The 27846-nt window shown below is 48.5% G+C and overlaps 1 protein-coding gene across 4 annotated transcripts in view; it reads left to right on the forward strand.

Annotated features, from left to right (window-relative positions):
* The first annotated feature begins 1944 nt into the window (after positions 1 to 1944).
* The window catches only part of KHDRBS3 (KH RNA binding domain containing, signal transduction associated 3), a 154465-nt gene continuing 128563 nt past the window's right edge, over positions 1945 to 27846 (forward strand). For 2 of the 4 annotated variants that reach the window (XM_086335599.1, XM_086335600.1), the window contains exon 1: positions 2070 to 2511. In XM_086335599.1, coding sequence (XP_086191725.1) covers positions 2424 to 2511 — 88 coding nt within the window. In that variant the 5' untranslated portion in view covers positions 2070 to 2423. Of the gene's footprint in view, positions 2512 to 27846 lie in introns of all 4 variants that reach the window. The other 2 variants (XM_086335597.1, XM_086335601.1) reach the window with 2 other exon arrangements.

Here is a 27846-nt window from a genome sequence, read left to right on the forward strand (position 1 = left end):
GCGATGCAAGTGCCCCCAGGAGCTACAGTTGAAGGGAAGGAGAGGCTCAGAAGACCCAGGAAACAGCAATCCAGGGGTGAAAACCCAACAAAGAACTGCTAAGCACTGGCTACGTGTGCTGGACACTTTATGTGGATTTCCTTAAGAGGTGATACATTTTATCTTCATGACTGTCTTAGGAAATAGGCTCTATTATCATTCCCACTTTACAGATGAGGAAGCTGAGGCACAGAGAGGTGAAGTATCTAGCCCAAGATAGCACAGCTAGTGAGCAACTGAGCCATGATTCTAAATGCAGGCTCTCTGGTCCCAAAGGCTACATTACTGAACTGTCTCATCTGACAACCTCTTGCAAGTTTAGACCAAAGAGAGACATGAAGAAGATTCTTACTGGGACTCTGGAATGGCACCTCACCAGCAGTCAGTTTCATCTAGGGGTGGAGCTTGAGAATGAAGGAAGTTCAAATTTCGGGCTGGGACTTTGGGCAGCTTGGAGCTCCCTGATTCCAGCCCCAAGCATCTCTGGGTATAGTGCAGTGCTCAGTCACTAAATCGTGTCCCACCTGATGCTTTGCGATCCCACGGCCTGAAGCCCGCAAGGCTCCTCTGTCCATGGGATTTCCCAGGCAAGAATACTGGAGTGGGTTGTCATTTCTTTCTCCAAGGCATTGTCCCAACCCAGGAATCGAACCCTGAATCTCCTGCCTTGGCAGGTGGATTCTTCCTCCCATGCCATCAGGGAGGCCCCCCTTGGGTGTCGAGTCACCTCTATTTGCGTCAAGGGTACAGGCAGTTGCCTGGGAGCCTGGGGGGAAGACCCGCTCCCAGAGGAGTGGCATGTTTATGGCTTATTCCTTCATCGCACATTTCTGGTGCCCCTACACCCGTCCTAGGCCACTAAGTGCTGGGGACCCTTCCTCATAAAAGAAAGCTCCAGCCCTGTCTGTGAGGTGCTCATGGTCTGGGGAAAACAGAATCAGAGTTCTCCGTGAGCGAGGCCTGACCAGTTCTGACGGGACACAGAACAGGTACCACTTTGCTGGGGAAATCCTAGAAGGCTGTCCAAGAACAGAGACGTAGAGGCCTGGACTTGAGGTGGGATATGGTGGGGCAAAGACAGGACAGACTTTCGGGCCCCGCCACTGACTCTACCTGGATATCTGAAAACGGTCCGATGGAGGATTTGTCAAGGGGGTTGGCGGGGCGTAAATGAAAGGAGGACGGCAGCACCCACGTGCGTCCAGGGGACTGCGCCCCAGAGGGTACGGGCTGGGGCGCAGCTCCCTGCCCCGCCTCCGGACTCGGCGGATTTCTGCGTGAAGAGAATGACAACCCGGCAGCAAGCCGGAATGACAAAGCCGACCTGAAGGGCACGCGCTTTTATGTAATCGACCTCGGTTCCGAGGGTCTCGCGGGTTGGAGCTGAGCGCAAGAGGCACCCACCGAGACAGGACGGCTGGGCACCCACATTATTTCCTAGCAAACAGGAGCGGGGGAGGCAAAGCGAGCTAAGTTATGGAAGTCCAGGGAGCTTGAGAGCAGGGCAGCTCGCCCCGCCGCCCTTTCCCAGAGCCCGCGGCGGCGAGCCCGGGCGCTCCTCCGCGTCCTTCTCCGCCCGGTCCCTGAGCCGAGCGCGCAGCCCTCCTCCCGGGATCGCTGGCTGGGTGACCTTGGGCGAGCCGCTTGACCTCTCTGGGCGCAGTTGCCTGGGCTCTGCGTCTCGGCACACCGTGACCGAGCCGCGCGGCGCTCCGCGCACGCCTCTCCCGGAGCTGCGGACGGGCGCGGCGCCGGCGGGAGGCCCCCGGGACGCCCCTCCCGGGCCCGGCAGCGCAGCCGGGAGCAGCCCCACCAGGCGGCGCGCCGCAGCGGGCGGCGGGCGGCAGGGCGCGGGGCGCAGCGCGCAGGCGCGGCGGGCGGGGCGGGGCCGGGCGCGGCGGGCGGGGCCAGGCCCTCGGCTCCGCGGCTCAGAGAGCGCGGGGCGGCGCGCGGCGTGCGGGTCGCTTCTGAGCTCCGCTCCGGCGCCGGCTGGCGGGGCTCGCCGGGGACTGTGTCCAGTTCGCGGAGCGCGCCGCCGGCTCGGCCGGAGGGCCGCCTGATCGCTCCGGCCCGTGGCGGGAGCTCGGGGCCCGCGTCTGGGAGGCGGCGGCCGCCAGCGCGGGGCCGTCGGCGGCCAACCCCCGGGGACCGGGGCTGCGCGGCCGGTTCCCGCCCCGCGCCGCCGCCGCCGCCACCGCCTCCGTCGCCGCCGCCGCCCCAGGGCCGACCGATCGGCTTGGCTCCGCCGCGCCCCGCGCAGCCCCGCCGCGGCGTCCGGCCCGGGTTCCGCGCCGCTGGGGCGCGGGCGGGGTCGGGGGTTGCGGGGCCGCCGCCGCCGCCCGCCCGCCGGGAGTCCGCGTCCCGGGCCCGGGCGGCAGGCGAGCATGGAGGAGAAGTACCTGCCGGAGCTGATGGCGGAGAAGGACTCCCTGGACCCCTCCTTCACGCACGCCCTGCGGCTGGTGAACCAAGGTGAGGGCGCGAGCCGGCCGGCCGGCCGGCCGGCCGACCGACCGTTAACGGTCGCCCACTGCCGTTGGGGACCCGGGAGCGGCGGCGGGCTGGGGGGAGGGGCGGGGGGCTGGAGACTGGGGGGCGTCGGGCCCCGGGGCGAGGCGCAGGTGTTGGGAGTTGCGGAGCCGTGGGGGCGGGCTGGCCGTCGACCTCGGGGCGACTGGAGGGGACCCAGGTCGCGATCTGGGGGAGCTGATTCGGGTGGGGATGTGGGACACCTAGGGGAAGCCAGAGTGTTGTGTGCGCGTTGTGGGGAGACGCGGGAAGGAAGGCAGGCTGGGCGTTTGGATGAGACTTGAAGGGAATCTGTGGGGGACTCGAGGGTACCCCAGGGAAACTTGCGGGGGACCGCGAACATCTGGGGGCTTCGTTGGGGCGGGGGTTGAATGAGCTCATTGGAGGGGAGAATGGGGCGGTGGGGGGCTCTAGGGGACTAGTTGCGTTTGGTTAGTCTAGGGAGCTGGAGAAAGAACTCGAGGAAAATGGAAGGATTCGAGGGGATCGGAAGCAGAAGAGGTGAAGGGAACAGGTGCTTGGATTGTTGGTGAAGTTTGAGGACCTCGGAGGAGGTTTGGGGTCAGAACCCCTGGCACTTTGGAGGAGCAGGGCCCGCCGTCCCGGTTCCCTCTTCATCTCTCTCTCTCTCTCTCTCTCTCTCTCTCTCTTTCTCTCACGGGTCCGGGCTCTCGCCGCCCTCCCCGGGGGTGGGCAGCTCACACCTAGCCTTGCAGGCCGGCCCTTGGAGAGTCATCGGGGGGCGTGAAGAGACCCACGCAGGAGAGTCCGCTTCTTGACTTGCCTGTCCTCTCTGTGGGAGGCTCTCTGTGGGTCACCCTCATTGGGGGCTGGCTCGGTGTTGAGAACACTGGCCAAGGAGCCTTCGCTGCTTATGCCATTTCAGCACGCCTCCGGCCAGCTCAGGGCGTGAGCCGCCCGGGGAAGTACCGGACGCGGGGTGCAGGGGCGTACGGAGGCGTGCCCGCCCAGGACGGCGTTCCCTGGCTTGTTCCTTCTCCAGCTTCCCGAGTAATCTGCCGGGATGGACGGTAAATGAAGCCCGCCTTCCCCAGAGCGGTGTCCTTCATCCCCCCATGGATCTGGAATGCGTGTTTCAGATAAAGATGGGTTTGGGAGCCGCTGGTATCAGATCTGTTACCTTTTGCACGAATCACTGTGCCTTGAGGGTCTGTGGTTCCTGACTCAGCCGGGTCTGCTGATCTTCATGCTGGCCCTGGCTTTTTTATTGTTGAAAGTGAAAAATGAGGCAGACATATTCTATTTGGATATAGGTGTCTATATTTTACAACAGCGACCTCCGGTATTTGCCTATTGCAACCCGTTCTTCCTAGTAGGGTGTGTGTGTGGTCGAGTGAGGGTCTTGGTGGAGGGACTGACTGTCTGCAAGAATTTAAGCTTGATATTTAATTTGTTGAACAGAGATGGGTTCACTGAGCTTTCCCATTTTAATTGTAGGCTTATTTTTATTTAATAAAACGGGCTTGTGAAAAAGTAATGGCTATGCGTTACAGAAAGCGAATTTTAAGTTTTATTGCCATGCTCTTGTGAACAGTTCTACAGTTGGGTTTGTACTCTTCTCTCTTTGTGATTTACATATATCTTTTGTTGCCTGCTGGGCTGTCATCTCTATGAAAGAAATTTCTTTGTACGTTGTGTGAGATCATTGGCATTAGAAATATTCTGGATTGTGGAATGAAGTGTATTTTTCTGAATAAAGAATCTGAGTCAAAGTTAGGTTGTACTCAATTAAAGAAGCAGTTTAACAAAAGTGTAGTAAGTTATCTTATTTTGAAAGTCAGAACTAATTTTCTGTGCCAGGTTGCTGTGGCATTCATTCTGCTAATACGTTCGGAATTCTTTTGGTTTCTTTGTTTTTACCTGTGGTAATTGCTTTCAGTTATTTGAAACAGATCTTGGGCAATGTTGCCATTTAGTGTTTTTTTTTTTTTTTTAATGGTGTTAAACCTGATTACCTTACTTTTTCATTAAGAATGTAATTCTTGCAAGAGGTACATTTCTCACATTGAACAGTTAGGCAAGTAACTTATTCAGGTGTTCTTATTACTGTTAATTTTGATTTTTTCAGACTGAAATGTTTTCCTCTTAAATCACAGGCTGATATCTGGAATGCAAAGCTCTATCATTTAAAATATTAATTATGCTGTTATGTAACTCCAGGATTACAAGTGGCATTTCTAAAACACGGTGTCTTAAATCTGAATCGATTATTATGAAGCTTTGATTTTAAATCTGATAATCATCTTGTGATTGACTACCAAGAGCATTTTTATTCTTTTTTTAATCTGTATTTTTGACTATTTCCCTCTAAAGGGAGACATCTGTTTTTCAGATGAATCTTGATACTAGGATGGGTATTCATGCACTACCTTGTACATGGTAATGGGTCACACCTTTATTTTATTGTGGAGTGGCCTGTGATAAGTAGACTTGATGGTTAACATCACCAAATGCTGTCAGTGCCTCTGCATAGTATTCTGAAGTTTCCCAGGCTCTTTGAGGCCCAGCTGTCTACTTGTGTTCTCACTCTCAAGCCCCAGTGAGGCAGACGCTGATGTCTCTGTTTTTCAGGGGAGGCAGCTGGTAGGTGACTGAGATAGGTGAATCTGAACTCAGGTCTTTGGTCTCATAAGGCCATTGTTCTCCATACTCAGACTTTCTCCAAAAGATGGCACTGAAACACTTCACAGATGGGAATTTAAAACCCTGCCGAAGTCAATAGAACTAATATGCTTGTTTCCTGTTGACTTCCTGTTGATTTTCTAAAAACGTTTGTTTCTGTGCTTGTCTAGTGGTCTTCTTTGAAGAAACAAGCTTTCATGGTAGATATTTCCTACAGGATTCTAGTGCTCAGGTCAAGAGGCATTTTTGAATTAAAGCCCTTTGGGGACCAATATATGATTTTAGTAATCAACACACTGTGATAGTGTTGATAAATGAGGTGTGTTCATTTTTTAAAAATTTGGCATTTGTAGACACTGATAGCTGAATTACCTTTTTTTCCTAATTATATTCAAGTAAGAACTTGAGCTGGAAGCACAAGATATATGCTTCTATGCTAACGTAGGTTGGCTTTTACACTTTTTCCAGGCTTATTCTTCCTAGTGGGCATTAGTTCTTGGCTTTTATTGCAATTTCTCAGGATAAATTTTCCTTCCTCTCACCCCCTCAAATATTGAGTGCTCTTGTTTCTCTGCCAAAAATAACGTGTGATGTTTACTTGATGTTAAAACTGAATCAAATAAAACAAACTTTTTTTTAAATCCCCACCTCCATTGCCTGTAGAGTGAGTTGACATTGCAGTTTCTTGCCAAGGAGGTTAATTGGAGATGAAAGTTGCATTCCGTGTTTTATATTATATTTGCTACTAGGGGATGTGCTGACTCTTACTAAAAACATCTTCAGAAATGTCTTACGCATTATAATTTAATCCAGTTCTCTGGTCTTGCATTGGATGGTTTTCAGTCCAAGCCAAGTAACCATTAAATAAGATTACATAACCCTGTATTTTTAATTACCTGATATAATATATGGATTGGTGGCTGGTTCACTGCCAAGTTATATTTAGTGGTTGGTTACAAGAGGAAGTGGAGCAGAGGATTCCAGGTTATGGTGGTCTGTTAGTGTCCAGTGGAGAAGGAAATGGCAACCCACTCCAGTATTCTTGCCTAGAGAATCCGACGGGCAGAGAAGCCTGGTGGGCTACCATCCATAGGATCACACAGAGTTGGACACAGCTGAAGTGACTTAGCATGCATGCATGCGTTAATGTCCAGATAAATTTCTTTGGTGTTTCAAAATAAGTGTTTTTCATATTACATCATTTTCTCTTAATAATGAGATTCTTAGCATTATTTAGTATGTGGGATAAACATATATGAAGGAAGGATCATTATTTTGCCTTATGTGCTTCTCTTTGTACAACAAAGCTCGATGGCTTAAGAGTTTCACTTTGGGGGACCCTTTCTGGAAATTGTTTTGGTTGCTTGTGTGTTGTCAAGTGTGTAAAGTAGGAGAAGAATGAGAGTGAAGGTTGCAGAATTCCATTTAGCTGTGGTGCCTTCACGCCATAGCGTGCGCTTCTCTGCTTCATCCAGGGAAGAGTGTGGTTATTTAGTTTCTAATAGTTTTTCTTAGGCTTATCAGGTTTTGCTTTTTGTAAGAAAATGGATGCAATGACTCACGTATTTATTCTTTGACTCACATATTTAGATAAATCATTTTCTGTAGTGTTATGACTCAGAAGGATCCAGTGATTGTCAGTTATGGTGCTTTGGTATCCAGACATTAGTAGCAGGTTTATTGAGAACCTACCTCGCAGGGTGTTTTTGCTGGTCCTGGACCAAGAGAGGGAAAAATTTCAGCCTCTACTCCTGAGGAATATCTGCTCTCTTCTGCATCAGATTGAGAGTGGGCTTTAAGTGTTTAGATGCTCTCTCCTTTCCAGAGGAATGTCTTATTGGCCGTCAACTATCCTTTTGAACTATTTTGTGACAAGGTGGTTTAGATTTAATTCTTGTTCTAGAAACATTTACCAGGTACTTCTCCATACTCAGCCATATCTATAAACTTAATACTTACCCAGAGCGACATACTGACAGAATGTCTGAGGGGATGTTCAAGCTTTGTTGTTTTCCACATCACACGGACCTTTGGACGTATGAAGGGTCAACCTGTGATGATACAGGTAGTTAATGACAGAAGGGGGATTAAAACTCTGGCCTTTTATGTGCAGTTTGTTCTTTTCTCTCTAGCTTGTGCTGGAATTGAAAGATGAGTTATATAGCATCCATTGTTACATTGATACTTTATCCTCCAAGTTTCTGCTGTAGATATCTTGTCTGACCACTTCCCTCCCTCCATGGGCTAGAGTGCCTGTTTCTGGTCCTGAAGCAGGTGGTGCCTAACTCTCTGATGGGGTGATAGTCATCACAGTGTAGTATTTGGATCTCTGTTTTCCCTGGAGAGTGTGAGCTCTTCGGGAGGTAAGGCTTGGTCTTACCTATCTTTGTGTCTTCAGAATCTCATATAGTTCTTAGTCTGTAGCCCTTGTAAACTCCAGTCTTCATTTCAGTGTTGTTTTAATTCTCATAAAGGTAGAAGAATCAGAAAGTATTTGGAGTTTGGCAGTCCTTAATGCCTTTGCTTTTTACCACTTGAGAGACCTGACTGAGTAGGGGTAGGAGGAAGTCCCCCGCAGGTGTGCAGGCAGACACGGGAGGGGGTTCTAAGTGAATGCAGTGTTGAACAAGCAGGAGAGCACCCCAGAGCTCACTCCATGGGGTGGGCTGTAGGGGTCCTTCTCAGGAGGTGAGGAGATCTTATCAGATCTGCTTGGAATCTGATGATTATTTACTTTTATTCTTTCTTGAGGAACTTATTAGGCAGTGCACTCTAACATTGTTAGTGCTCCTTGCCTAAACTAATGAGATTTCTCATAACAGATTTAAACCAGAAGTTGGGTGACCCTCGTCGCTTGCTGAATAAGGCTTACCTGAAGGAGTTAATCTTCACTCTCAGATGCCACACAGGCCCAGGAACAGTGGTGGTTGCGGATGGAACGCCAGCAGCAGTTTGGATGTCACGAGACCCTTTGCTTGTCATCATTCCCCCTGAGTGGAGATAGAATGGCTTATGTGTTTTACCAAGAAACAGAAGTAGAGTGTTGGTAGCTTTGGGATAATGATCACAATAAAAGCTGCCAAAAGGAGGGCCTCTGTGCCTGGTGCTTCCTGTGCATTATCAAGTCCCCACAAGATCTTGGAAGGTAGCTGATTTTATTCCCTGCCTGTGTCGTTTGTTTTTTCAGATGAGGCATCTGAGGCTCTAAAGGGTGCACAGTCCTCAGGCTGAACTTCTAAATCAAGCCATCTTGTGTTTTGATAAGATACTTTAAGAAGAGACTCAAAGACAGAACCCAACATTGTTGTTTGATTACAGTGAAAGCCAGTTAGGAAGTTCCCTTTGTGATGATGAATTTTTAAATGAGGTTTCCCAGAATGTATTTTACCAAAAAGGCAAGCTCCCTTTTTTCCTATGTTCTCCAGCAGTACTTTTCAGTCTTTAGTAAGCATGCAAGGTAAGGATTTTTGCTTATGTATATTCCAGTAATCACGGATAAAGTAGGAAACCTTTCTGTATTGAAATAAGTCAATTCTTGATGAAGCTCTCTCTCTTAGAGACAGAGCTCTTCGTGTTTAAATACTCTCGCAGAAACAGTTGGTGTGATATCAGGAATTTAGAGGCAGTTTATGGTATGTTTTAAAAATTCCCCATCTTTTAAAACTAGGCTTATAAAAGAAAAAAAAATATCAAGAATATACAAGAACATAGTCTCACAGATAATGATTTTGGCTCTGTGAAGGAAGTGGGGTATGTTTGAATATACTTGAATGCAATTGTTAATAATACTACTTTTTATCAAGAACCTTTTTTGGGCTAGATTCTTTATGTACATGATTTCATTTAATTTTTTAAACAGTCTTGAAAGAGTAAATCATTTTACCTTATACTGTAGATGAGGAAGCTGAGGGCAGGGAGGTTAAATAATTTGCATAATGTCAGACAGCTAATAAGTGGTAAGCCAGGATTCAGATCTTTATCTGCCCCCTGCAGAGTGCTGTGCACTCCAGCAGAGGTGGGGGCTTTCCTTGTGGCTGGGCTTTCCTGTTGACTTTCCTGGGAGAACCTCGGCCATGCAGCTTTTAAAGTGAGCTGCCTGGCACTGACCTGGCGCTCTGTGAGCACGGCTGACTGTACAGCGGGCAGGTAGTGCGGCGACCGTGCGGGGTAGTAGCTGTGTGACCACAAGCGGCGTGGAAGGTCTGGTGGATGCCTTTACATGGGCAACGGTGCTGCTTCACAGGGAAGAGCTGCCAGAGGAGTCACGTGATTCTGGCAGGTGATGACTTTCTAGTCCGTGACCCTGTACCAGTTCCTTAGCTTCCCGGAGCCGCAGTTTTCATCTGTAACATTGGAGACCTTATACCTCCTCTGTGGGGTGGCCATTTTAGATGGGGTCTAAGTACCGTGTCCTGAACAAACATTACCTGCTCATTTCACAGAATTGCCCGAGACAGGTGTGTGCGCACAGGCATCACTTTCCAGACATAAAGTATATAATAATAACTCAATGCATAAATCATCCAGTCTCCTTCCTCAGGGTAATTTTATGTTATTAAAATGATTTTAGTTTTCCAATCCTGGAGATACTGAAGGGGAAACTCATTCTTTGGGAAGCCTCTTTCATTAATATCATGTACAAAATTAGCAGCAGCTCTGACTGGTTTTTATTATGCTAGTCAAGATGCAGCACCTGAGGCTTCCATTAACAAATGAGGCTTCCATAAACAGATTTATGACTGCACATCTTAAAACATGTCTGGACACTCAGCAGCCGCTCTCCACAGGCACAGGGTACCTTGCTCTGAATTGGTAAGCTGTAAATTTCCATAATTTTTTGCATTTCCATAATTTTTCACCAATCAGCCCCTGCTGCTATTTTAAGAACTTTAAAAGATGTTCTTGGCATATTATTGATGTTCTTCCTTGGTGTGATAAAGAGTTGTGAGTGTGTGAGAGCACCCTTTTTGATATTAATCTTACACTTGGGGTCACTGTTGGTTCACGCGCCCATGGAGAAATTGTCACGTAGGGGAGAGCGGATGGTTTCCTTCCCGTCATTTTCCCTTGTTCTCCGGCTGCTTCAGTTACTTGGCGCCCCGTGCCCTGCTCTTCTTCCACTAGATGGCGCTCCGTATAGCCCAGTCACCCTCTGCATCCGCACAGGGGGCTTCATCTGAGCCAGTGTTAGTCTTGATCCATCAAGCTTGCGTTGCTTTGATATTCATGTACTGATATTAATCTTCCACATTGCTGATGTTTTAAGATGCATACTCTCTAGCCAGCATTTTCAGAAAATCAAGATCAGTTTTGTTTTGTGTCTAAGGTGTGCCTGGCATTGCTGCAAGGTTCTTTTTCATACATTACCCCCTTTAGTCCTGGTGACCGCCTCGGGAAGTAGTTTTGTTGTTGTCATTCTACAGGTAAAGAAATGGAGGTTAGGGAGCTATATAACTTGTTCAGGGTCATGCAACTAACTTACAACAACAGTTTTTGGAGGAAAGTTTTGGGGTAGTCTGGCTTACGGCTGTTGGACATGTGCTCTGTTGATTTTGTTGGGGAGAACTATAGTGCTGATGGTGACTTGCATTGGCATGTAGAAGTCAAATCCGTTGTGTGAGGAAGCAAACAGTGGTAGCCGAAACTTTGTCAGCTGGTGTGGAAACTGCTGCTTCCTTTTGCTTCTTTTGTCTCCTAACTCGTGTGGGCCCAGGGGCTAGATCAGTACCAGGTACAAAGCCATGGGGAACTTTGAACAAAGCTCTGATTCTGCTTTCAGTAATTTTAGCTGAAATATTAGATCGAGTCCACAGGAATTGAAAAATTTGTACTGAAGTTTCTTTAACTCCATTCATTTATTTAATATTTGTTGAGTATCTGCCCTTCTGAACTGAACTGTATGTTCTGGGCCAGTTACTTCTCTGAGTCTCTGTTCCCTTGTCTGCACATTGGCAGTAATGCCTGCCTTGTAGGTCATTGGGGCGAAATGACAATGATTTTGTATTTTTAAAATTTTATTAAAATTTTTTTAATATATAGGATATAGGTATATTTTTATACCCAATATGAGATAATTATGCATTTATGTTTATCTTCACTTTACATTATTTTTTCTATCTGAATTTCATGCATCAGGTCATGGTCACCAACGTGTGTAGTGGGTTGTCTGCCAGTCATTTTCAGGGCTGGCTGGCTGCTGCCGCCTTGTGCCACCCCGTCCCTTTCTTCTGGTTACATGGGCTCAGCAAACACAAACAGAAGCTTAGAAAAATCTCTCTCACTTTTTGTTTGCTTCATTATGCAAACTGCAGCTAACTAAAGATGATACTGAAATAAGATTCATATGAGTGGAGAAGGACACATGGTTAAGGACACAATTTTAAATCAGACAGACCTGAGTTCACATCTTAGCTCTGCCGCTTCTCTGCGTTGTGACTGTAGATGTGTGAACCCCTCTCAGCCTCAGTTTCCATGATGAAGAAATGGGCATGAACAGTTAATAAAGCCTCTGAAGTTTTTGTGGGATTTCAGTGGGGTGTGTGAAGAGCTCTGTCATGTCTGGCATCTAATAAGTGCAGAATAAATGGTTGCTGTAGCAGTCCTCCTCCTCCTCACCCCCCTCCTCCTCACCCCCCTCCTCCTCACCCCCTCCTCCTCACCCCCCTCCTCCTCACCCCCCTCCTCCTCACCCCCCTCCTCCTCACCCCCCTCCTCCTCACCAACCTCCTCCTCACCAACCTCCTCCTCACCCCCCTCCTCCTCACCCTCCTCCTCCTCACCCTCCTCCTCCTCACCCTCCTCCTCCTCACCCTCCTCCTCTTCACCCTCCTCCTCACCCCCCTCCTCCTCCTCACCCCCCTCCTCCTCCTCACCCCCCTCCTCCTCCTCACCCCCCTCCTCCTCCTCACCAACCTCCTCCTCACCCCCCTCCTCCTCACCCTCCTCCTCCTCACCCTCCTCCTCTTCACCCTCCTCCTCACCCCCCTCCTCCTCCTCACCCCCCTCCTCCTCACCCCCCTCCTCCTCACCCTCCTCCTCCTCACCCCCCTCCTCCTCACCCCCCTCCTCCTCACCCCCCTCCTCCTCCTCACCTCCCTCCTCCTCCTCACCCCCCTCCTCCTCCTCACCCCCCTCCTCCTCCTCACCCCCCTCCTCCTCCTCACCCCCCTCCTCCTCTCACCACCCTCCTCCTCACCACCCTCCTCCTCACCCTCCTCCTCCTCATCCTCCTCCTCCTCACCACCCTCCTCCTCACCACCCTCCTCCTCCTCACCCCCCTCCTCCTCACCCCCCTTCTCCTCACCCCCTTCTCCTCCTCACCATCCTCCTCCTCACCACCCTCCTCCTCACCACCCTCCTCCTCACCCTCCTCCTCTTCACCCTCCTCCTCTTCACCCCCCTCTTCCTCCTCACCACCCTCCTCCTCACCCTCCTCCTCTTCACCCTCCTCCTCTTCACCCCCCTCTTCCTTCTCACCCCCCTCCTCCTCCTCACCCCCCTCCTCCTCACCACCCTCCTCCTCACCATCCTCCTCACCACCCTCCTCCTCCTCACCCCCCTCCTCCTTCTCACCACCCTCCTCCTCACCAACTTCCTCCTCCTCACCAACCTCCTCCTCACCCCCCTCCTCCTTCTCACCGCCCTCCTCCTCACCATCCTCCTCCTCACCCCCCTCCTCCTCCTCACCCTCCTCCTCACCACCCTCCTCCTCCTCACCCCCCTCCTCCTTCTCACCACCCTCCTCCTCACCATCCTCCTCTTCACCCTCCTCCTCCTCACCCCCCTCTTCCTTCTCACCACCCTCCTCCTCCTCACCCCCCTCCTCCTTCTCACCACCCTCCTCCTCACCATCCTCCTCTTCACCCTCCTCCTCCTCACCCCCCTCTTCCTTCTCACCCCCCTCCTCCTCCTCACCCTCCTCCTCCTCACCCTCCTCCTCCTCCTCACCTCCCTCCTCCTCCTCACCCCCCTCCTCCTCCTCACCCCCCTCCTCCTCCTCACCCCCTCCTCCTCCTCACCCCCTCCTCCTCTCACCACCCTCCTCCTCACCACCCTCCTCCTCACCACCCTCCTCCTCACCCTCCTCCTCTTCACCCTCCTCCTCTTCACCCCCCTCTTCCTCCTCCTCACCCTCCTCCTCACCCTCCTCCTCTTCACCCTCCTCCTCTTCACCCCCCTCTTCCTTCTCACCCCCCTCCTCCTCCTCACCCCCCTCCTCCTCACCCCCCTCCTCCTCACCATCCTCCTCACCACCCTCCTCCTCCTCACCCCCCTCCTCCTTCTCACCACCCTCCTCCTCACCAACTTCCTCCTCCTCACCAACCTCCTCCTCACCCCCCTCCTCCTTCTCACCGCCCTCCTCCTCACCATCCTCCTCCTCACCCCCCTCCTCCTCCTCACCCTCCTCCTCACCACCCTCCTCCTCCTCACCCCCCTCCTCCTTCTCACCACCCTCCTCCTCACCATCCTCCTCTTCACCCTCCTCCTCCTCACCCCCCTCTTCCTTCTCACCCCCCTCCTCCTCCTCACCCTCCTCCTCCTCACCCTCCTCCTACTCCTCACCACCCTCCTCACCACCCTCCTCCTCACCCTCCTCCTCTTCACCCTCCTCCTCCTCACCCCCCTCTTCCTTCTCACCCCCTCCTCCTCCTCACCCTCCTCCTCCTCACCCTCCTCCTACTCCTCACCACCCTCCTCCTCACCACCCTCCTCCTCACCCTCCTCCTCTTCACCCTCCTCCTCCTCACCCCCCTCTTCCTTCTCACCCCCCTCCTCCTCCTCACCCCCCTCCTCCTCCTCACCCCCCTCCTCACCACCCTCCTCCTCCTCACCCTCCTCCTCCTCACCCTCCTCCTCCTCACCCTCCTCCTCCTCACCCTCCTCCTCCTCCTCACCACCCTCCTCACCACCCTCCTCCTCACCAACCTCCTCCTCCTCACCAACCTCCTCCTCCTCACCAACCTCCTCCTCACCCCCCTCCTCCTTCTCACCGCCCTCCTCCTCGCCATCCTCCTCCTCACCCCCCTCCTCCTCCTCACCCTCCTCCTCTTCACCATCCTCCTCACCACCCTCCTCCTCCTCACCCCCCTCCTCCTTCTCACCACCACCCTCCTCCTCACCATCCTCCTCCTCACCCCCCCTCCTCCTCCTCACCCTCCTCCTCACCCCCTCCTCCTCCTCACCCTCCTCCTCCTCACCCCCTCCTCCTCCTCACCCCCTCCTCCTCCTCACCCCCTCCTCCTCCTCACCCCCTCCTCCTCACCCTCCTCCTCCTTACCCCCCTCCTCCTCACCACCCTCCTCACCACCCTCCTCCTCCTCACCCACCTCCTCCTCCTCACCAACCTCCTCCTCACCAACCTCCTCCTCACCACCACCCTCCTCACCACCCTCCTCCTCCTCCTCACCCTCCTCCTCACCCTCCTCCTCACCCTCCTCCTCACCCTCCTCCTCCTTACCCTCCTCCTCCTCACCCCCATCCTCCTCCTCACCACCTCTTCCTCCTTGCCACCCTCCTGCTCACCACCCTCCTCCTCACCACCCTCCTCCTCCTCACCACCCTCCTCCTCTCCACCGTCCTCCTCCTCGCCATCCTTTTCCTCACCACTCTCCTCCTCACCATCCTCCCCCTCACCCTCCTCCTCACCACCCTCCTCCTCACCACCCTCCTCCTCCTCACCACCCTCCTTCTCCTCACCATCCTCCTCCTCCTCACCACCCTCCTCCTCACCATCCTCCTCATCACCACCACTATCATATTTTAATCAGAGAATCTGTAATCCAGTGGGGGAGATAAACATGTAGGGGGAACAATTTTAAGAGTGTGTTAAGTGCTGTAGAAGAAGACGACATACGGGCTTTAGGGAATCAGAATGACCTCTCTCATCTCAGGACCAAGCTAGGCTTTCTGGCAGAGGCTTTCTCAGAGAGGATTAGCTGGATGCAGAAATTGGAGGAAAGGACTTGTCAGGGATAGGTAAATTTTCTGACTCCTCCAGGTTATTAATTCCTGTTTCTATGTTTGCATAACATCTTCACATTCCTGCTTGTCATTGTGTGTTGTGGTTATCTGTCTTCTTTCGTCTCCCCCTCCCATTTTCCTTCCTGGCATTACAATTTTTATTTGAAAACAACCTTAAACTTAGAGTTAAAAGAATAGTGCTGAAACCCCCTGTATACCTGCTCATCTGGATTCACCAGTTGTTTACATTTTCCCATATTTGGCTTTGCCATTCTGTCCATTTTCATAACTCATTTGAGAGTAAGGGGTGTGTGTGTGTTATCTATCTTTACTCCTACTACCTAAGTACCTTTGTATTTTTTGAGATTAAGGGCTGTCTCTGACATAACTGTACTTACCAGTTAACAGTGATGATAGAAGTTAGTCATCGTTTTGGTATTTTTATTATATAACTTATAGTCCATGTGCTACTCTCGCCAGTTGTTCCAGTTTTGTCTTTTATAGGATCAGGATCAAGACCACACATTGCATTTAGCTGTCAGGCACTTTCGTCTCTTAATTTGGAACAGCTCCTCTGTCTTGCCTTCCATGGCATGCATATTTGAACACTGCACAGGCTGGGTTCTGTAGAGACCTCTCAGTGTGGCGTGTCTGCTTCTTTACATTTAGGTTCATCTTGTGCACTCTGTTCACACTGTTAAAGCCAGTGGAGGGGATGGAATTCCAGCTGAGCTATTTCAAATCCTAAAAGATGATGTTGTGAAAGTGCTACATTCAGTATGCCAGCAAATTTGGAAAACTCAGCAGTGGCCACAGGACTGGAAAAGTTTTCATTCCAATCCCAAAGAAAGGCAATGCCAAAGAATGTTCAAACTACTGCATAATTGCACTCATCTCACACACTAGCAAAGTCATGCTCAAAGTTCTCCAGGCCAGGCTTCAACAGTACATGAACTGAGAGCTTTCAGATGTTCAAGTTGGATTTAGAAAAGTCAGAGGAACCAGAGATCAAATTGCCAACATCCGTTGGGTCATTGAAAAAGCAAGAGAATTTCAGAAAAACATGTACTTCTGCTTTATTGACTACACAAAAGCCTTTGACTGTGTGGATCACAACAGACTGTGTAAAATTCTTCAAGAGATGGGAATACCAGACCACCTTACCTGCCTTCTGAGAAATCTGTATGCAGGTCCGTATGGAACAACAGACTGGTTCCAAATTGGGAAAGGAGTATGTCAAGGCTGATATCGTCACCCTGCTTATTTAACTTGCGTGCAGAATACATCATGGGAAATGGCAGGCTGGATGAAGCACAAGCTGGAATCAACATTGCCCGGAGAAACCTCCGGGCAGATATGCAGATGACACCATCCTTATGGCAGAAAGTGAAGAAGAACTTAAGAGTCTCTTGATGAAAGTGAAAGAGTAGAGTGAAAAATTTGGCTTAAAACTCAACTTTCAAAAAACTAAGATCAATATGGCATCCAGTCCCATCACTTCATGGCAAATAGATGGGAAAACAGTGGAAACAGTGAGAGACTTTATTTTCTTGGGCTCCAAAATCACTGCAGATAGTGACTGCAGCCATGAAATTAAAAGATTCTTGCTCTTTGTAAGAAAAACTATGACCAACATAGACAGCATATTAAAAATAGAGACATTACTTTGCTGACAAAGGTCCATTTAGTCAAAGCTGTGGTTTTCCAGTAGTCATGTATGAATGTGAAATTTGGACCATAAAGAAGACTGAGGACTGAAGAATTGATGCTTTTGAACTGTGTTATTGGAAAAGACTCTTGAGAGTCCCTTTCTGCAAGGAGTCAAGAGTCCCTGCAAGGAGATCAAACCAGTCAGTTCTAAATGAAATCAGTCCTGAATATTCATTGGAAGGACAATGCTAAAGCTGAAACTCCAGTCAATACTTTGGCCACCTGATATGAAGAACTGGCTCCTTAGAAAAGACCCTGATGCTGGGAAAGATTGAAGGCAGGAGGAGAAGGGGACAACAGAAGATGAGATGGTTGGATGGCATCACCAACTTGATGGACATCAGTTTGAGCAAGTTCTGGGAGTTGGTGACGGACAGGGAGGCCTGGCGTGCTGCAGTCCATGGGGTCACAAAGAGTCAGACACGACTGAGCAACTGAACTGTGCACTCTTGGCAGGAGTTCCACCAAGGTGATGGTGTGTCCTCCTCAATACATCACAGCAGGAGGCACACAGTTTCATTGTCACTTTATCCTGTTGTTATTGATGAGGCTAAGTTTTGTTCATTTGATGTAGGTGGTGCTGGTTTTGTCCCCTGTAAAGTTTCCATTTTCCTTTTGTAATTAATTAGTACTTTTGTAGGGTGATGCTTTGAGACTGTGTAAATACTCCTTATTAAACTCTCCCTCACAAATTTTAGTACCCATTAATGTTTCTTACATGAATTAATTATTACTGTGATGGTTGTAAAATGGTAATTTTTTCACTCCGACATTCTGTCTGCATGTGTATTGGTTGACATTCTGCTGAAAGGGAACAATTTTCTTTTTTTCTTTCCTTCTTTCATCTTCCCTACCTCTTGCCTGCCCTCCATCAGCTATCTGTATACATTCAGTTGGTTGTAGTCCTTCACTGTTACTGTATAAAGTGAGAATGTTAATCGCTAAGTCGTGTCTGACTCTTTGTAACCGCACAGACTGTAGCTTGCCAGACTCCTCTGTCTGTAGGATTTTCTAGACAAGAAGACTGGAGTGGGTTGCTCTTTCTTTCTTCAGGGGATACTCCCCACCCAGCTATGGAACCCACGTCTTCTGCATTGGCAGGCACAACCGTTTCTCTCAAATCCATAAAAAGTGGTCTTAAAGTTCTGTGTCTCAGAGCACTTCATGGTTTTGTGGGGAGCCCTGGTCTAGTGAGAAAGTGGGAGACGGCTGTCTCCTTCCCCCTGGGCTTCTGTCCTCAGGTCCTGAGGTGGCTCCATAGGACTTTGATTTGCTCAATGGATTTTACTTTGTGTTGTGGTTTTGAGTGTGAAAAGTACTCTTGAGGAAGTTATGCCTTGGTGGTGACTCTGAGTCAGAGGCAGCTCTCCCGGCCCCTCACCGAGTGAGTGTGCTGGTTCCGCCGGTCAGAGCCCAAGGGGACAGAGCTGCTGCCCACTCGTGTGGTCCGCAGTGAGGTTGGAGGGCGGGCAGCAATGGAGGCCGTGCCACTCAGTGCAGTGCATGGGTCGTGTGCTCTGTATCTCCTTGTCCTCTGTCAGGGCTTTTTGCTCCTGAAATGCTAGATGGGAGCAGTGCCCTTGTTGATAATGAACTCTCTGGGCTGAATGCTCTTCATGTCTGAAATGAGCATCAGGGGATCTGTGTCCCGCAGTCAGTGCCCTGTGTCCCGGAGGCCGCTGGCCGCAGAGCATGGTCCTTGTTCCCGTCTTGTGGGGCCCAGTGGGGAGACAGGCCGTAGCCCAGCCCTGTCCCTGCCCTTACCTGCTCTGAGCTTTGGTCTAGAAACCGCCTGGGGTCCTGCCTGCCGGTCTTTGTGGTCCTGGGCCCCATGTTACCTGCAGCAAAGGATGTGGAACAGAAGGTAGTGTTGGGAGTGTTGGGAGCCAGCGTCTGCCAGGTGGGGCGCTGTCTGCTCCTCATGCTGAGGACTTTCAGAGCCTTGGGAAACCCCTGCCAGCTGTTGGGGAGGACCCTCAGGAGGAGGCCAGGAGGTGTGAGTTTCTCCCTAGTGTCTCCGCTGGGCTGGAGGGTGTCCACTTCTTGCTCAGGAAGGGTGGCACGCTCAGGCTGGGCTCAGGGCTGGGAGTCCTTCATCCTGCTTAAAGGGTTCTCAGCCCAGTGGGGAAGCAGCCAAATTAAAAGACATTTATATTGCAGGGTGGTGAATGCTGTAATAAAGACCGCGCACGGGGTCTTCCTAGGGACCAGGGCAGCGGGAAGGCCCGGGGTGAGGCCTGATATTGGGGAGACACGCGGGCAGCCTTTCCTGCTCCAGCCGCTTCCTGCTGGTAAAGCAAGGCCTGGCTGCCTGTGAGGTCCCTCTCCTCCTCCACCCTCTCCTCTTCGGTTTTCCCCCCAGGCCCCAGTACAGCCCCGCCTCTTCTCAGCCATGCCTGCCTTTGTCATACTCTGGATTAGAATGCTTTGTTGGGAGCTGTTTCTCCCATGGGCATCCCAGCTTCCTACAGACAGAAAATCTGCCTTCTTGGCTCGGCTTCCTCCTCCAGTGCTGAGCGCAGGGCCCAGGAGACGGTCGGTGCCCAGAAAGTGTCTGTACGATGACTGGTTAGCTGGGCTCAGGGTTGTGGATTCATGATTTCAGGATGCCTTGGTAAAGGAAAATGGAGAAAGGCTGTTCTTTGGCTTGAGTTTCCGGCTGCTGCTTTTGAGGGGAGAAGCTCCCTCTCTCGGGCAGCTGGGACCGTGTGTGCACTGGCAGCGTGCACTTGAGCCTTGAGTCTGGGACTCAGACCTGTGGGCCACCTCCCTGGGCTGTTTAGGGATTTCCGGATCTGGGCACATCCCTTCGCTTCCCTAAACACCAGCGCTTTAGTTTGTTGAGACAATCGTGACACTCCCCATGTCCCAGACTTCCTGTGAGGTTTCCGTGACAAGACACTGAGACTCAGGCTTCTGAGCTGCTGCTGCTGAGTCGCTTCAGTCGTGTCCGACTCTGTGCAACCCCAGAGACGGCAGCCCACCAGGCTCCCCCGTTCCTGGGATTCTCCAGGCAAGAACACTGGAGTGGGTTGCCATTTCCTTCTCCAAAGCATGAAAGTGAAAAGTGAAAGTGAAGTTGCTCAGTTGTGTCCGACCCTCAGTGACCCCATGGACTGCAGCCCACCAGGCTTCTCCGTCCATGGGATTTTCCAGGCAAGAGTACTGGAGTGGGGTGCCATTGCCTTCTCCAAGGCTTCTGAGCCCCGAGGCTTTATTCCCTGATGAATCGCAAGTGCCCAGAACAGTGCCTGCCACCCAGCAGGCCCTCGGTGTCTGTTGAGTGAATGACAGGGGAAAGCAGTTTCTTTCATCAGTCAGTCTGAAATGTAAAAGCAGCAGTGTGTTAAGAAGTGAGGCTAGAGGGGTAGGCAGGCACTAGAGCATGCAAGGCCCCGAATGGCTAAGGAGTGTGAATGCATTTTAAGGTTCTGGAGCACAGCTGAAGCATCAGTGCGGGACAATGTCATGGTCAGCTATGCATTTTAGAAAGTATTTGCTGAGCAGTGCAGGTTGAAAAGCTTTTGAATTATGTGAGTTCAGAGCTACAGGTGGTATTTCTAGATGTTGGCTTTCATAAAAATGCGTTGCCTTGCATTTGAAGCCACAGAGGATGATAAGATCCTCTGGGAGATGATATCCCCCAGGGAGAGGGTGCCTGTGCAGGGTCGAAGGAGGAAAGGGCAGAGGATGGAATCAGTGCAGCCATGTCAACAGGAGGCTTGGGCGAAGGAGAAGAAGCCCGCCGTTCTTCCCTGTTCTTAAGGTGAGTAGCTTCATAAAGGCCGCGTGGTTCCATTAGTGTGAATTACACTTTAAAATGCTTATTTTCAAAGCCTTTTCTATGTGTGATGTATTTCAAATAGAAATCTTAAAATTTGTCGCTACTGGTGATTCTGAAGCCAAGTAGGGTCTCTGTAGGCTTCGCGAACCCTAAGTGATAGAATGTGGAGGAGCCTCAGGAAACGTGGGGGAGGTCAGTATGTCAGAGGCTTCCGCGCTGGCTCCTGACCACACATCTTCTGGATTGACTTGGGGCTGGTTTACACTTTCCAGGAGACTTTAAAGGCTGTGTTTTGCGGCTTCTGGTTCTCACCGCAAATACAGGTAGACATCACTGCTCTCTGAGATTGTTGTGTTGCTACATTCGCAGGTGGTGGCGGCTCCGGATTCCGCCCTGAGTGTGAGTCCTGCTGGCTGACCAAGGTTCCCCAGGCCTCAGGGCTCCCTGGGGACTTAGGCTGGGTAGCAGACAGCCTTCCAAGCAGCCTTCCAGGCTCTGATCATAGTGAAAGAACTCTGGCCACAGAACTTTGGCACGTGACCCTTTGGCAGGCAATTGTTTTGGCCCCAGCACCTTTCACTTAGGACTCAGGCAGGAGCAGACGAGCTTCTGCTCTCTTTGGCTCACGTCGTTCTTATCGGGGCTTCTGCATGGTTGGCAAGAGCCTCAGCCAAGATGGGTAGCCCCGTGGGGCTTTCTTACTGCCGCAGCTACATGGTAAAGTGGGCCCCAAAAGGAGAGTGGGAGGAGAAAAGCCCAGAGAAGTCCCCCTTTTCAGAGGATGGTTTTTAGCTTCACTTCCAGCCCCCTGAGGCCCCGTCTTCCTGTGCTGTATCCCAGGCGGGGTGACAGGGGTCCCAGAGCCTCACTTGAGCCTTGGTTCTTTCCACTGGTAATGCTGTTACAGGCTTTGGAGAGGACAGCACGGATCCTTGGTGTCCCCAAGACATTGGGTATGTCACTGACATACCTGACGTTTTGTTTTTCAGTTCCTTTGCCTTCAGACTATAGTAAGAATTAGTAAAGTGTCAGTTCATGTTTCAGATTTCATTTCATTTTAAAGCTGTCAGTACTCGGTTAACCTTAAAACAACAACAACAACAACAACAACAACAACAAACCCTTCCCCAGTATAATTTTGCCTTCTGTTTGAAAATTTCAGTAGCAAACTTTTCTAAGTACCTTGAATTGGTTTTCTTATTTGAAGAGAAGATAATGGTCTCTACTGTTATCACATATACATAAAGAAAAAGTATTTTTTCTGGTTAAACAAAATCACAATATTTAGTATAGGTTTTAAACCATGAATTTTCCCTTGAAACTTACCATGTAGTGCTCTTGAATCTAGCCCAATCCCCAAGGGAAATGCATACTATGTCTTGCTTTTGTTTTGTTCAGTCGCTCAGTTGTGTTTGACTCTTTGCGACCCCATGGACTGCAGCATGCCAGGCTTCCCTCTCCTTCACCATCTTCTGGCATTTGCTCAGACTCATGTCCATTGAGTCAGTGATGCCATCCAACCATCACATCCTCTGTCATCCCCTTCTCCTGCTCTCAATCTTTCCCAGCATCAGGGTCTTTTCCAATGAGTCAGAGCTCCTCGCATCAGGTGGCCAAAGTATTGGAGTTTTGGCTTCAACATCAGTCCTTCCAGTGAGTTTTCAGGACTGATTTCCTTTAGGATTGACTGATTTGATCTTGTCTTACTTAGGTTTTTAGTTTATTTGGCTACACCAGACTTCAGTTGTGGCACATGGGCTTTTTCAACTGGGGCGTGTGTGATCTAGTTCCTTGACCAGGGATTGAATCTGGGTCCTCTGCATTGGGAGCGCAGAGTATTAACCACTGGACACCAGGGAAGTTCTTTGCTTAGTTTAATAAAGACTCCACTCACTTTGACTCTTTCTTTTAGCCTTAGGTTCTTCTTTGCTGTACATTGTATCTTAATTATATTATTTTACATTGTTGGGCCAGAATGTTAACAAGTCCGTTTATATTTCAGTATCTTCTAAGTTCTTTTATGGCAGGGACCAGGAATCAAGCCCTGTTAGGATCACTCATTCAATACAGATCAGTTGGAAGTGATTTTCTTAAGTCATCATTTTAACATGGGGTGCATCTATCTGTAGAGAGAAAACAAAAACAATCTGCTTTTTCCTTTTTCATTTTTCTGATTCATATGTCACTCCAGTACTCTTGCCTGGAAAATACCACAGATGAGGAGCCTGGTAGGCTACAGCCCACGAGGTCTCAAAGAGTCGGACACGACTGGGCGATGACACTTTACAGTAAAATTGAAAAACTGGACAAGAGAGTGCATTAGTTTTGTGTGTCTGCTGGGACACATGGCTGCACGTTTGTTGGCTTCGTTATCTTATAGTTCTGAAGGTGACATGTTTGGAATGGGTCTCTGGGCTGGAGTCAGGGTATCAGCACTGCCTCTTCTGTGGCTCTCTCTCTCCTGCTTTCCTCATCTGTCTTTAAAATCCTGATTATATTTGGCTCACCAGGATAATGCACGATAATCTCCCCATTTTAAGGTCAGCTGATCAGGAACCTTAGTTTTCTATGCAACCACTAATCCTCCTTTGCCTGCAACTTAAATTTCCTGGTTCTGGAAATCAGGATGTGGGCATCTTTGACGGAGGGGGCACTATTTTGTCAACCACTAGAGGGACTGGAGAGGCAGCAGAAACTGATGTTTATCAAGTACTGAGTGAGTATAGCTTCAACATGGTTTTAGGGATTTTCATGTATTAGGGCATTATCTCAAATTATACATCAGGGGTTTTAGAGATGTTAAAATAACTTATTTGTGTCATGTAATTATTAATAATAATGAGGTATTTTGTTGAGTTCTTGCTAAGTGTCATATGCTGTGTCAGGAGATTTACAGAGCATATTTTTCTCAATTCTGAGTACAGCCCTCTGAGATGAATCTGAGATGAATGGAATAAATTTCACTTTATACATGAGAAAACAGGCTTCCATGGAACTGTGATTGGCTCAGTGTTACATGGCAAGCTTGAACTGAAGGCTGTGGACTTTGTCAGTCTGATTCCCAAGCTCATATTCTTTCTGTTAAATTACTCCTCAGTTACCATTCCTCCCATCTATTTTCCATATTGTTTCATACATTATTTAATCTTTGCAGCAGCCTTCTACAGATAAATGGGCTTCCCTGGTGGCTCAGACAGTAAAGAATCTGCCTGTGATGCAGGAGACTGGGGTTCAGTGCCTGGGTCAGGAAGATGGCCTTCTCTTAATATCCCTATTTTATATATAATGAAACTGAGCCTGAGAAAGAGTAAAGCCAAGCTCTGTTTTGACTAAAAATCTGTGCTCTTTTTTGATGCCATAAAAGGTGTATCTTGTTTGCAGGTTTTTGTTTCAGTCATACATATTCAACATGATCACTTGAAATAATTTCATAAAATATGAGAAAAATATAAAAAGAAAATAACTAAAAATAATTGATGCAATAGTAATTAAATAAAGAATGCCCAAAGAACACAAGGTTATATGTCAAAAGTAGGGCTGAAAAGTGCTTGGTTTATGCTGGCCCTGATGCTCAGTGGCATGAAATAAAAATAAACTAGGACTTGATTCAGAAATTTGTTTCAACTAATGTTTGTGGTAGTCTGACCAGTGGCCCCCAAATATGGCCATATCCTAATTTTCAGAACTTGTGAATGCTGCCTTAAATGGCAAAAGAGACGTTGTAGATATGATTGAGTTAAAGACCTTGAGGTGGAGGAGATATCCCTGGTCATCTGGGTGGGCCCAGTATGATCAGCACTGGTCCTTACAAGAAGAGTGCGGAGGAGGAGTCAGAGTTAGAAGACAGTGTAAACAGACTGGGGTGGTGTGGCTGTAGCCCGAAGTACTGGCAGCCTCTGGAATATGGGAGGGACAAGGAAAAGGGTTCTCCCTTGGAGTCTCCAGAAGAAATGCTGCCTACATGTGCCCATTTTAGACTCTGACTTTCACTACCATAAGGTAATACATTATAAACAAGAAGCCACTAAGCTGGTGACAATTTGTTACAGTGGCAATAGAAAACTAATATAATTTCCTTAAATAATTATGAACTGCTTAACAAAAGAACAGTTGGGGACTTCAATACGTTTTTTAAATAGTGGATGCAAAACTAGGCAGAAAATTGATAAGGAAATAGAAGACGTGAACACCACCACTGTATGCTGACTAGACTTAGAAAACATTTATAGAACATGCAGGAACTATCAGATTTTTCTCAAGGGCACCTGGAATATTCTCTAGGACAGACCATATGCTAGTCCATAAAACCAGCCTCAGCATATTTTAAAGAATGTAAATCATGTAGAGGACTCAGCATTCAATATGCCAGCAAATTTGGAAAACTCAGCAGTGGCCACAGGACTGGAAAAGGTCAATTTTCATTCCAATCTCAAAGAAAGGCAATGCCAAAGAATATTTAAACTACTGCACAATTGCACTCATCTCACATGCTAGCAAAGTAATGCTCAAAATTCTCTAAGCCAGGCTTCAGTGGTACATGAACCTAGAACTTTCAGATTTCAAGTTGGATTTAGAGAAGGCAGAGAAACCAGAGATCAAATTGCCAACATCTGTTGGGTCATCGAAAAAGCCAGAGAATTTCTGAAAAACATGTACTTCTGCTTTATTGACTACACAAAAGCCTTTGACTGTGTGGATCACAACAGACTGTGGAAAAGTCTTCAAGAGATGGAAATACCAGACCACCTTACCTGCCTCCTGAGTAATCTGTATGCAGGTCAAGAAGCAACAGTTAGAGCCAGACATGGAACAACGGACTGGTTCCAAATTGGAAAAGGAGTATGTCAAGGATGTATATTGTCACTCTGTGTATTTAACTTACATGCAGAGTACATCATGGGAAATCCCGGGCTGGATGAAGCACAAGCTGGAATCAAGATTGCTGGGAGAAATATCAGTAACTTCAGATATGCAGATAACACCACCCTTATGACAGGAAGCAAAGAAGAGCTAAAGAGTCTCTTGATGAAAGTGAAAGAGGAGAGTGAAAAAGCTGGCTTAAAACTCAACATTCAGAAAACTAAGATCATGGTATCTGGTCCTATCCCTTCATGGCATGTAGATGGGTAAACAGTGGAAAGAGTGACAGACTTTATTTTCTTGGGCTCCAAAATCACTACAGATAGTGACTGCGGCCATGAAATTAAAAGATGCTTGCTCTTTGGAAGAAAAGTTATGACCGACCTAGACAGCATATTAAAAAGCAGAGACATTACTTTGCCAACAAAGGTCCATCTAGTTGAAGCTATGAGAGTTGGAGTATAAAGAAAGCTGAGTGCTGAAGAATTGATGCTTTTGAACTGTGGTGTTGGAGAAGACTCTTGAGAGTCCTTTGGACTGCAAGGAGATCCAACCAGTCCATCCTAAAGGAAATCAGTCCTGACTATTCATTGGAAGGACTGATGCTGAAGCTGAAACGCCAATACTTTGGCCAGCTGATGTGAAGAACTGACTCATTGGAAAAGACCCTGATGCTGGGAAAGACTGAAGGCAGAAGGAGAAGGGGACGACAGAGGATGAGCTGGTTGAATGGCATCACCAACTCAATGGACATGAGTTTGAGCAAGCTCTGGGAGTTGGTGATGGACAGGGAAGCCTGGCATGCAGCAGTCCATGGGGTTGCTAAGAGTCAGACAGGACTGAGCGATTGAACTTAGAGTATGTTCTCTAACACAGTGAAATGAGATTGGAAATTAATAGCAGACAAAAATGTGAGGAATTCACAAATATCTGGAAATTAACAGACTGACTCCTAAATAACAAGTGAGCTACATAAGAAATCACAAGGGAAATTAGGAAGTATTTTGAGATGAATGAAAATAAGAATACAGCCATTTCAAAATTTATGGGATGCAGCTAAAGCAGTACTTAGAAGCAAACATTTGGCTGTAAATACTTAATATTAAAAATGAAGATAAATCTCAAAGCAGTTACCTAAGCTTCTATCTTAAGACATTGGGGAAAGAAGAGCAAATTAAATCTAAAAGGGGCAGAATGAAGGAAGTAATACAGATTAGAATGGAAGTTAATGAAAAAGGGAATAGAAAAACAACAGAGAAAATAAACCAAAAATTGGTTCTTTGAAAAGATCAACAAAATTGATAAAATTTAGCTACATTGACTGAAAGAAAGGAAGAAGACTGATGACAAAAATCAGGAATGAAAAAGATACGTAACTATGGATTATAGAGAAATGAAAAGGATTATGTCTGCATTAGTCACTCAGTTATGTCTAACTCTTTGTGACCCCATGGACTGCAGCCCACCAGGCTCCTCTGTCCATGGAGTTCTCCTGGAAAGAGTATTGGAGTGGGTTGCTGTTCTCTTCCCAAGAGATCTTCCCAACCCCAGGGATCGAACTCGGGTCTCAAGGGAATACTTATACATCACTATGGACTTTACAGAAATGAAGAGGATTGTAAAGGAATACTTTGAACACTTCTTGCTCATAAATTAAGTGTCTTAGAGGAAATGGACAGATTCCTTGAAAGACACAAATTACTGTAGTGACTGAATAAATAGAAAATCTGAATGGACTGGTAAAGAGAGAGAATTGGTTAAAAACAAACTTTCTTTCTTAATAAGAAAAGCACAGGTATAGATGGCTTCACTGGTGAATCCTACCAAACATTTAAGAAATAATTAGTACTCATTCTTCATAGTTCAGTTCAGTTCAGTTGCTCAGTCATGTCCGACTCTTTGTGACCCAATGGACCGCAGCATGCCATGCTTCCCTGTCCCTCACCAACTCCCGGAGCCTGCTCAAACTCAATGTCTGTTGAGTCGGTGATGCCATGGAAAGTTCAACCAGGGTCTTTTCTAAGGAGCCAGTTCTTTATATCAGGTGGCCAAAGTATTGCAGTTTCAGCTTCAGCATCAGTCTTTCCAATGAATATTCAGGACTGCTTTCTTTTAAGATGGACTAGTTGGATCTCCTTGCAGTCCAGGAGACTCTCAAGAGTCTTCTCCAACACCACAGTTCAAAGGCATCAATTCTTCATCACTCAGCTTTCTTTATAGTCCAACTCTCACATCCATACGTGACTACTGGAAAAGCCATAGCTTTGACTAGAAGGACCTTTGTTGGCAAAGTAATGTCTCAGCTTTTTAATATGCTGTCT

The sequence above is a fragment of the Bos grunniens genome, chromosome 14 (assembly GCF_055505025.1).
Source record: "Bos grunniens cultivar Pamir isolate PY7600 chromosome 14, Bosgru_T2T1.0, whole genome shotgun sequence".
Lineage (NCBI taxonomy): Eukaryota > Metazoa > Chordata > Mammalia > Artiodactyla > Bovidae > Bos > Bos grunniens.